Source organism: Solanum verrucosum, unplaced genomic scaffold, assembly GCF_900185275.1.
Source record: "Solanum verrucosum unplaced genomic scaffold, falcon-dt-bn FXZP01000049.1, whole genome shotgun sequence".
Classification (NCBI taxonomy): Eukaryota; Viridiplantae; Streptophyta; class Magnoliopsida; order Solanales; family Solanaceae; genus Solanum; species Solanum verrucosum.
The window spans coordinates 8,689,344-8,700,149 of NW_026020221.1; the positions used below are offsets into that span (position 1 = coordinate 8,689,344).

General features: G+C 28.0%; 1 protein-coding gene across 1 annotated transcript; it reads right to left on the reverse strand.

Annotated features, from left to right (window-relative positions):
- Window positions 1-2,055: 2,055 nt before the first annotated feature.
- On the reverse strand, window positions 2,056-5,056 carry LOC125831496 (1-aminocyclopropane-1-carboxylate synthase 4-like). The gene is made up of 3 exons (XM_049510673.1): window positions 4,778-5,056; window positions 4,439-4,599; window positions 2,056-2,917 (listed from the first exon to the last, which is right to left on the reverse strand). Exons 1-3 carry the CDS (start codon window positions 5,048-5,050, stop codon window positions 2,056-2,058), a joined length of 1,296 nt encoding a protein of 431 aa, XP_049366630.1. The 5' UTR covers window positions 5,051-5,056.
- Between the last annotated feature and the right edge of the window lie 5,750 nt (window positions 5,057-10,806).

Here is a 10,806-nt window from a genome sequence, read left to right on the forward strand (position 1 = left end):
GCTCCGTTTACTATTCTTTCATACTTTCTTCTTTTTACCACGCGATAGGTCAGCGAAGCCTGAGCGGGCGCGGAGAAGGAAAGGCCAAACACTTCGGCCTAACGGGAATGAGCAACGACGAAATGAGAAGATGAGGTGCCTCGGGCACCCCCATTTAGAAAGAAGGGTCGAAGGTTTTGGGCATTAATTCGATATTTTAAATAAAAAATTTAGATATCTAAAAGTTATACCAAAAATATTATAATTTTCTTAATACATAAGAGGTTTTTTTTTTCCCGAGGTCTAGTTCCTAGAGTCCAGTGGAACTATCAATTTGTAAATGATTCACTTTTGATTAAATAAAAGTTCAATATTTGACCAAAATAAAATAATAATTAAAACCATATAGTACCAAAATAAATTTGACTGATAAACTTGTGAATAATAATACAACAACTTTATTTATAATAATAATAATAATAAAAAATAATAATAATACAACAACTTTATTTATAATAATAATAATAATAAAATAATAATAATAATAATATAATAATAATAATAAAAAAAAAAAAATGATTATCGAATTCGTTTAAATGCCTCAATCGATGTGGTAAGGTTTCTCCTAAGAAATGGATTGTCATTTCGTGGTTATGATGAGAGTGAAAATTTCGATTACAAAGGTCTTTTTCTTAAACTTTTGAAATTTCATGGGATTAATCGTTCGAATGTGGAAAAGGTGATAAAAAGTTCTATTACTCAAAACGACCACATGAGCCGTTACACTTTAATTTGTTAATGAGGAAAAAGTGGAACTTGACCAGACGATGTACTACGTACTAATTAAAGACACATCATGATTCATGTATAAGTAAAACAAAAAAAAACAATGAATTTTTTTTTATCAGTGTTTAATTATTATTTTTACAAATAAATAAAAATTGCTAAGAAATACTAGTTCGATTCATATGAAATTACAACAATTCATGATTAAAAAAAAATTAAAAATAAATATTTGGGGCCATTAAGAAATCATTTCTATTAAAATTCATAATGTTTGAGGGTGGAAGTATTATTTCAATGGTTGTTTTATCATAATATTGAGAGAAAATTATAATCCTTTACTAATAACATTTGATTGTGAAAAATAATTGGCATTGAAGAATTACTTTATAGAGATGAAATCATGAAAAACGTTAGATTTAATTAATGACGTTGGAAAAACAGTATTTTGATGCACGTGCGTTGGACAAAGAAGTCTTCTGAAGAGAATGAATAATATCTTGTGGGCTTTAACTATACTCTGTGTCTCGATTTACTTGTCCATTTTTTTTTATAGTTATCTTTAATTACTTGTCCATTTTGACAAATTAAAAAAGGACAAAAAAAAAATTATATTATACCCTCAATTAATTACTTTGAAAAAGGTAGAACTTTTTGAAAATATTAATTAATTCATCTTAATAGGGATAAAATGGTAAACTCACTATGTCAATAATTAATTTTTTAATAGGTGTGTGAATTTAAAAGTTGACAAGTAATTAGGGACGGAGGAGTATATGAGAAAGAGACATCAGTCCCAACATTTTTCAGTTCAAGTGATTGGTGATAAATTGTTGAGAAAGTCCACCAACATTTTTCATATAATATTTTATTATTTCCTCCGTTTACTTTTACATACTTTCTCCGTCCACTTTTAATTATCGTTGAGTTTTTTGAAAGGCAAATTGATTAATTTTAAAAGTTAAATTATATTACATTAATTCGATATTTTAAACAAAAAATTTAGATATCTAAAAGCTAGACCAAAAATATTATAATTTTCTTAATACATAAGAGGTTTTTTTTCTTCGAGGTCAAGTTCCTAGAGTCCAGTGGAACTATCAATTTGTAAATGATTCACTTTTGATTAAATAAAAGTTCAATATTTGACCAAATAAAATAATAATTAAAACCATATAGTACCAAAATAAATTTGACTGATAAACTTGTGAATAATAATACAACTTCTTTATTTATAATAGTAATAATAACAACAACAACTCCTCAGATAATTAGGAGGCAACATATTGAAACTCATAACATTAATTTTCTAGTGTTAGACTGAACAAACTTTTGAATTCTTTGGAGGGCGATCTCCATAGTTTGATCATCGATATTTGCAAAACAAATTCGAAACCATCCTGCCTCCGAACAACTAAAAGAAGATCCAGGTGAGATATTGAGCTTCGCGTCATTTATGATCAGTTTCCATAGTGACTCCTCAGCATCAGGTGTTTGCTCTTTCAGCAAAGTTCTCAAATCCACCCAGCAATAAACCCCAGCATTGCTTTTTAAGCATTTGATTCCGACTTTTTCAAGTTCGCTAGTGAATTTCTCATGCCTTTCCCTTAATTTCTTAGTATTTTCAATGAGAAATTTTTCGATAAATCCATTGCCAAACATGGAAGGTAGAGAATGTTGTGTCAAAGAGGAAACAAGACTGAAACTCGACATTTTTCTAGCACAATTAACGACATCATCATTGAAGGAATACACAATTTCCACTTGAAATCCTGGAAAACCCACTTCTTTGGAAACACTAGACACAATATGTACCAATTTTTTATTAACACATGAAATTTCATCCATAATTTCAGCGATGCTAACGAATTGTGGAGCATCAAATACGGTGCCAGCATAGATTTCATCGCAAACAAGGTGGATGTTATGTTCGTTAGTGAAGGTCAAGATTTTTTTTAGTGTGTCCCTATCCAAAATAGTGCCTAATGGATTAGAAGGGTTGGACAAAATCATGCCTTTGACTTTGATTTTTTCTTCTTGGACTTTTTCAAATGTCTCTTTGATAGCTTCTATAGTGATCTTGAAATTGTTGGAGCTCTTGCATGAAATGGGCACAAGTTGAACATTAGTTCCCCAACGTATGTCCTTAGCAAATCTGCGTAGATAACTTAAATCCTTATAAATATTGAAATGGCATCCCAATTTATGTATGTAGAGATTCCATTTTGAAGTTAACAACAATAAAAATGACAATAAGGTGATTTATGTGTTTATTATTATCATATATACTATTTGTTTTGTTCAATTAAGAATTAAGATAGAACAATAGGTGTTGCATATATAGTTTCAAAAATATTACACTTTCTGTTTCAATATATTATATGATTTACTTTTCATTTTAGTCCGTGTAAAAACGAATGATATATTTCTATATCAAATAATAATATAACTTTAAATGTACATAATTTATAGTCATACAAATATCTATCACTTATTTTTTATCACAATTTTAAAAAATATTCCCTTTTTTCTTAAATTTTATATCAAATCAAACTAACTCATATAAAATAGGACAGAGAAAACGGGTGTGGATCTGCTGCAGATTAAACTTTATTTTTATGAGTCTTCGAGTTGTCTTTTTGTGTATGACATTGAAATGGATGGGGATCGGAGTCAATTATTTGAATGGCTATCGGAAAAGAATATAATTAATGTGTCAAACAACCCATTAAATGATTATACGTAGCATTAAATGATTATACGTAGATGCTAGGTAAAAAAGTTACTACTCTCTTTGTCCACTTTTAATTGTTATGGTTTTTTCTTTTTTTTGAGTTAAATTATAAGAGTTTTGACTAACATTTTACGATTAATTTGTTCTTTCTCTTCCTCTTTTTTAGTGTTGTTTTGTGGGAAGAAGAGAGTAACATGAAGAGAGGAAAAAAGTATAAATATAGGTTTTGATATCCATTTCTATCGGCGAAAAAGGTGAAGGACAGTGATGGTAGATCTAGAAAAGCAATACAATGAAGAAGATCATTGTATTGCTTTTCTAGATGAAGAGAGGAAAAAGTATAAATATAGGTCTTGATATCCATTTCTATCGGCGAAAAAGGTGAAGGACAATGATGGTAGATCTAGAAAAGCAATACAATGAAGAAGGTATTGCTTTTCTAGATGAAGAGAGAAAAAAGTATAAATATAGGTCTTGATATCCATTTCTATCGGCAAAAAAGGTGAAGGCCAGTGATGGTAGATCTAGAAAAGCAATACAATGAAGAAGATAAAAAAAAAAAAGAATGGTAGGGGTTTAAGCTTGAGAAACGATGAAGATGAATAAAACAAATAAGGATCTGTTGTGTTCTCAGGGGCAGAGTTAGGTGGGAGTTCGTGGTTTAAGCAAACCCAATAGCTTTTCCGTAGATCCTGTATATATACTAGAAAAATCAATAAATATATATGTATATTAACTCGTAAACGACTCCTAACAAAATTGATTGACAACTTAGTGGTAAGGAAGGAGTTGTGAAAATGTTTTCGACAATAGAGTTGTGGGTTCCAATTGCACTATCAACAAAAAATGTAGAAACCCCAAACTCATAATCCTGATTCCGCCTCTGATTAGTTCCCCGATAATATATGAACAAGTTTAAGATTGGAGAACACACATGCATACCCTGGGTAAAAAGGGGCAGGGACTAAAAGAGCATCACCAGGATCAGCCAAACAAGAGATGAGAGTTTGTTTAGCTCCATTAGCTTCAGCAGACATTACTACACGTTTTGGATCAAACTTAACCTTACCCCCTCTTGTTTCTTCCATATATTTTGCAATTGCCTGCAAAAAACAAAAACAAAAACAAAAAAAGTCAAGTAAATAATTGTAAATATGTTTTGAGCACCGGCCCTATATGAAGGATCAAAAATATATCACCCATTTTAACAATACGTACTAGCTATTGATCATATTTCGTAATAGGATGTATCAGGATCGTAAAATAATTAAAGATACTTACTTCTGTGTATTCAGGCAGGCCATGATAGTCTTGGAAGTTGGCTAATTTCCTGAAAAATTCAATGGAAATTTGTAGATTTTTCTTAGTCAAGTATTCTTTAATCAGGTCAACTGAAAGCTGATTATCCGCGAGATTCATTAGAATAACCCCATTCGGGTTTTTCACAGGGTGGAAAGGATTATTATCGTATGCTTTCATCCCCTCCACATATGGCAAATTTTCAGCATATTGTTTGTTAGTAGCCAGCTTAGACAAAACTACATTAGCACTCATAAATTTTGACAAAGAACTCATTCTTACTAAAAAAATTAAAAAGTATAGCTAGTGTTTGGTCTAGGAAGAGAATGAGGAAAGGTATTTATAGAAAGAAAAAAAAAAAGGCAAGTGAAGTATTGGGTTGTGTAAATTTTCAGTAATATTTCATCATGATTAATTGTGTTTGTGCCAACTTGGGGGCAGCTCCAATTCTATGTATGTTGTTCCTCTTAATTTCACCAAGGGTGTAGATTTGAACACGCAAACACTATGAAGTGCTAGTGCTTTTAAAGCATCTGAAATTACTGTGCTACAACACCTTATTGTATTATGGTATTCAAAATATGTTATTTAATCATTTCGTTTATCATTTAATTTGTATATACAATATCATTTTTTGATGAAGGGTGTCCAAGTAGCTCCACCCCTAATGACATGTTTAGCTAGTTGTTGTACTTAACTAGGTATTATATGTTTTTCTTTAATTTGTCTCAATATAAATACTAGTACTAGTTATGCATCAAAACTGTTTGAGTTTTGTAGAATTCATAGGTGGAAAACTAGCTCTGTCATCAATACTATGATCTTTTGTTATACTAATTTCTGGATACTTGTGTATAATATGAAATCAAATATGAAAAAACTAGTCCAAATAACTTATTATAAGAAGTCATTTTGTAGCTACTAACTGGTTTGTGAATGTATTCCTCTATTTTGCCAAAATACACTTGTTAAGTAATTTTAAAAAATGAAAACTTTGCATCAAACTTTTATATTTTATGAAAAATAAATCCATTAAGTATGACTCCAATTACAATTTTATCTACCTAACCCTTCAAGTAACAAAGAACCTGGACTATTTCAACAATTCATTAAATTCAATAAAAGGTGGCCATCAGACAGTTGGGAGTTACGCGTTTTGAACACCACATCTAACTCATATTTCATATTTTCATGTGTCAAATATATGAAAATCGTTTTTGATAATAGATGACAGTGAAAGATAAATCAGGACCTTATGATTGTTATTGTTACGTTGAAGTGTGATCATTTTATTTAAAAATTTAAATAACTAAAAATATACTTGTATTTAATTAAAAGATGTCAATCCTATATTAATTTATTTGTGCTAAAAACATTTCTTTGTTTTAATTGCTATTTGAGAAATTCAAAGGAGACGTGAGTTGTTGGTGAATTAACTATTAATAATCCGTAAACAGAGTATTTGAGAAAATATTTTTATTTTTTACAAATATAATGAAAAAGTGTTGGGATACTCACTTCACTTAATATTTCTATTATAAAGTATACTTTTTATTTTTCAATTATATTTATATTTCTCAAAAATGTATACATGCCTCTCGCGATTACATTTATATAGAGTTATTGTAGTTGGATAATGAAAATGTATTATTCTCCTCGAGTATTAAAGAACGAGGAAATATATGCTTGAACTAAAAACACGTTGTTTTTAGTAAAGCTCATTTGAATGAATTTAAAAGTTGGTTCTAAGTTTTTTTCAAATATTTATCGTGTTTGATGAAGTTCGAAAATATCTTTTAAGAAAAATATTTCTTTGCTAAAATAAGCCAAAAATAATAAGTTGAAATTGTTGCCCAACTTATTGCGTTTTAGTTAAAAGCATGTTTGCTTTGATTAATTATATTAGTTTTTCTATCGTTTATAATTATTAGTTTTCCTCATAAATTAAGCTCCAATACATAAAAATTGTTATTAAGCACTTGAAACATAAAATCTATTTAAATTAAATCAATCTAAACGGAATCATTTTGATTGCATAACTTGTTGTAATAAGTGTAGAATCAATGATAACATAAAAGAGATAGATGTCGTAAGGTAATAAATATTAATAATCTATTAATATCACAATTAATGGTATTACTTCTTCAGTCTCTCGTGGTTATAGGAATCAATAATAAATTAATATGTAGTACAAAATAAATATTTCCTTCATTTCATTTTGTTTATCTTACTTTCCTTATTAGTTCATTTAAAAAGCTGTCTCTTTTTTTGACAATTTTTTAATTTCAATTTTTTACCTGACATATTTAAGACTATCAATTTTAATGACATTTATATATTTTTAGCTTATAAGAATTCCAGACTCAAAAGTCTTATTTAAACGGAAAAAGCTATATTAACATATTAATAATATACAATTATAAAACAGATAAAAACTATAAAAGAAAAGGATTAATAACAGATTTGAAAAGGACGGTGAATACATAATATTTTATCACTTCCTACTCCAAATTGGCAAAGTTTCTCACCTTACAATAGTTTCTACTTTCTCCACTTATCTATATGTTGCAACATAATCATATTAACCATTTTAATTTGTTTGTTTAAAAAGGGAGTTGAAGTACTACTTTTTCTATGGTACCTTTTTCTTCTTCTTTTGGTGTACAAAAGAATTGGGTTAATTTTCTATATTTATTATGATTCACGGGTATTTTTGAGATACATAGATTTGATTGTTCGCGTTAAATATTTTATTTTAGCTCAAATTAACTTAGTTGTCTAAATAAATCTTTCGAAATAATTACAATATTGCTAACAAGTTATGACTTTAATTGTTAATGAGGAATATGTTGAACTTGACTAGACGATGTACCTTAAAAGGGCAAATAAATAATACACCATGTATAGGTAAAAAATATAAAAGTAATTGAATAATTTATTTGTTACAAAATAAATAAAAGTTTTTTTTAAAATAATAATTATCAAGTGTTTTTTTTAATCAAGTGGTGGAAGAAGCCGATGAAAAAGAAAGTCATTGAACTATTTGCCAGAAGAAACTGATTGTTATTTTTCCGAAAAAGGATTAAAATTACCCTCGAAATATTTGAAATAGCTTTTATATACCCTTCAATATATATTTGGGATCGAACTACCATTGCCATCTATGTTTTGGACCACAAATACCCTTAAAATATTATTTTTGTCATTAGCGCTGACATGACAGTCCACCCATGCAGTCCAACATGGCAAAAATATCTTCCTCTCAATAACGTTGTTATAGCTTGTTCATCTCTGTCACAAAAAGAAAATTAAACATAATTCTTTCATTGTTCTTGTTTGAGTTGTTGTTCGGACTTTGGAGCTCCAATTTCAAAGTGAGCTGAAGTTTGTTTGAGGTTGTGATTGCGTGTTGAAGGATTGAGTTCATTGTTTGGGTTTTGGGGTCACAGATTCACAAAATCGATTTTTAGATTTTTCAGCTTTTAAGAACTCTTTCATATTTTTTTTTATATTTTTTTGAGATTTCAACTCAATCTTCAAACTAAGAAATCGGTTGTTAAATGTCAATTATCAGCTTCAATTGCAATATCAAACAATTTTTTAGTAACATTCAATTAAATCTCTTCAATTTTTTGCACTTCAAAAACTCAACAAAAGCTAGAAATTACTCACCAACAAGCTTTCAAATGAGTAGCAATTTTTGAGTTTTAACACAAAAAGAATGACTTCAAGAGTTCGACATTTTTCAACCTTGAGAATTAAATTTTCAGCCTCAGATTTGATGATATCAAAAGTCAAACAATGAATTCGATCATTCAACACACAATTATTATCTCAAACGAACTTTAACGCACTTCGAATTGAAATTTTAAAGTCCGAACAATAACTCAAACAAGAACAATAAAAGAACTATTTTTTATTTTTAAAAAAATTAAAAAAGTATTGTAATAGAGATGGACAAGGAAGAACAACATAATTGAGAGGAGGAAATTTTTGTCATGTTGGACTGCATAGGTGGACTATCATGTTAGCACATATGGCAAAGTAACGCTTCAAGGGTATTTGTGGTCCAAAACATAGACAACAATAGTAATTTTGATCTCAAACATAAATAAAGGTTATAATGAGCTATTTTGAATAGTTAGAGGGTAATTTTGACATTTTTTCGTTTCTTTTAGATTTGTTCAATTTTTTTTACAAATAAAATAAAATCTATATATAATATAAAGTCAAATGTAGACAAGGTGATGTGACACCTCTCTAAGGCAATCATTGTTATTTATCTTTTTTCTCTTTTTTTAAGACATTTTCCCTATTTTTTCTTCTTATTTTTAGTTTAATAACTAACTATAACCTATCCTATTTACGAGGTTTCATTAATTTTTTTTAACAACCATATTAATTCATTGTCTATAAGTTACTACATTGATTTTTATTAATTATAATATAATGTATACGGTTGAAGAAGTGAAAAGTCACTCCATGTCTTCTCCTTTCTTAATTCATTTTACCTTCTTCTGATTATAAACTAATACTAATATTTTATATATATTTTAAATTTAATGTATCTATAAGGATTAATTGCTCATAATCCATAACTCTTCAATTTCTACTCTTAATAATATTCATAACTTTCATAATTTTTATGTTCATAACCCCCAAACTTTAATTTGCAATGCCTTATTGTATTCCCCTATTTTTCCTATATAAACTCATGTTTTGTTCATGAATACTCCCAAAGTTAGTATTTCTTTTCTTCATCACTTTTGAGTTGTATTTTATAACTTGTAACACGAAAGGAATATATGAAGATAAGAAATATTTCATCTCAAGTCTATATTTTCATTTTCATGTAGTTAGTTATGCTTTTGTAATTGAATGTTTTTTTTTACGTATTCGTTATACTTCTCCAATCAAGTATATATACATGATAGATCAAGAAAATCTTCATGACAATGATATTGAGGTAATTTTGATAGTAGTAGTAATATTTTAAATGCATTATTTATGTATGATTGGTCGAAAAGTCAATCTGTGTTTGACACTAATTTAACAATTACATAGTTGAGTTTGATTATAATATTTGTTAGATTTCAGGTAATCATGATTTTTGATTGTTAGTACACTCATTATTCTTTTTTTGCAAATATATTGTATAGTATAGATTTCTTTCTTCTCTTTTGATATAAATTTTTGAATTGGTATGAAATAGAAATATTATGAATATCATACATATTGTAGCATTATATCAACAATCGTACATACATTTTTTGTGTTTTATGTCATTATCATTAAATAATTTATTTTATTTATTCATAATAGTGTTAAAAAAATTAATTAGTAGCATATGACGAAGGTTTTGGCGTAGTTTCAAGAAGCGGAACATGGTGATGGATATAGGAAGGCCTAGAAAAAAACTTTTTGAAGCATACATAGAAATTATTTTTGCTAGAATTTTTCTTACTTTTAACTTGTATTAGTAGTTTTGTTACATCTATTGATAATGTTATTCAAAAACTTTTGTTTCAAAAAAGAAATCAATGTCTACATACACAACAACAAAAATAACTTTTAGCGGCAATAAATATTGACATTAATAAAGAGTGTTAAAGTCTTTACCGGCATTAGTTAAGTGTCATTAGAATCAATGTCGCTAAAGGCTTTAAGAACATATACAAAGAGTGCTAATTGCCGCTAAAAATACATATTTAACGGCAATTAAAATGATCATTTTTTATGTAGTGATAGAAGATTGTAGTCTACAAAATATAGAGAAAATTAAAAAAAAATATATCTTCAATTCAATAAGTAGATTATTGTTTCAAAATTAACCTCTTATATTCCATTTACCTTACCATTTATATATCATTTCTTTGTTTAACAAATAATATTTTACACATTGAAGAAAAATGAAAAAAAAAAAACTATATATTATATTGAGGACGAAAACAAATATCTAAATATTACATACTACTTCATTCAAAAATAAGAAATTGCCAATCATATATATA

Excerpts from the sequence above, each read along its gene's own strand:
- LOC125831496 (XM_049510673.1), bottom strand. The coding sequence starts at position 5,050 with ATGAGTGCTAATGTAGTTTTGTCTAAGCTGGCTACTAACAAACAATAT. Across the intron at positions 4,600-4,777 it reads GCCTGCCTGAATACACAGAA|GCAATTGCAAAATATATGGA; the intron begins GTAAGTATCTTT and ends TGTTTTTTGCAG. Across the intron at positions 2,918-4,438 it reads CCTGCCCCTTTTTACCCAGG|ATTTGCTAAGGACATACGTT; the intron begins GTATGCATGTGT and ends TTATCTACGCAG.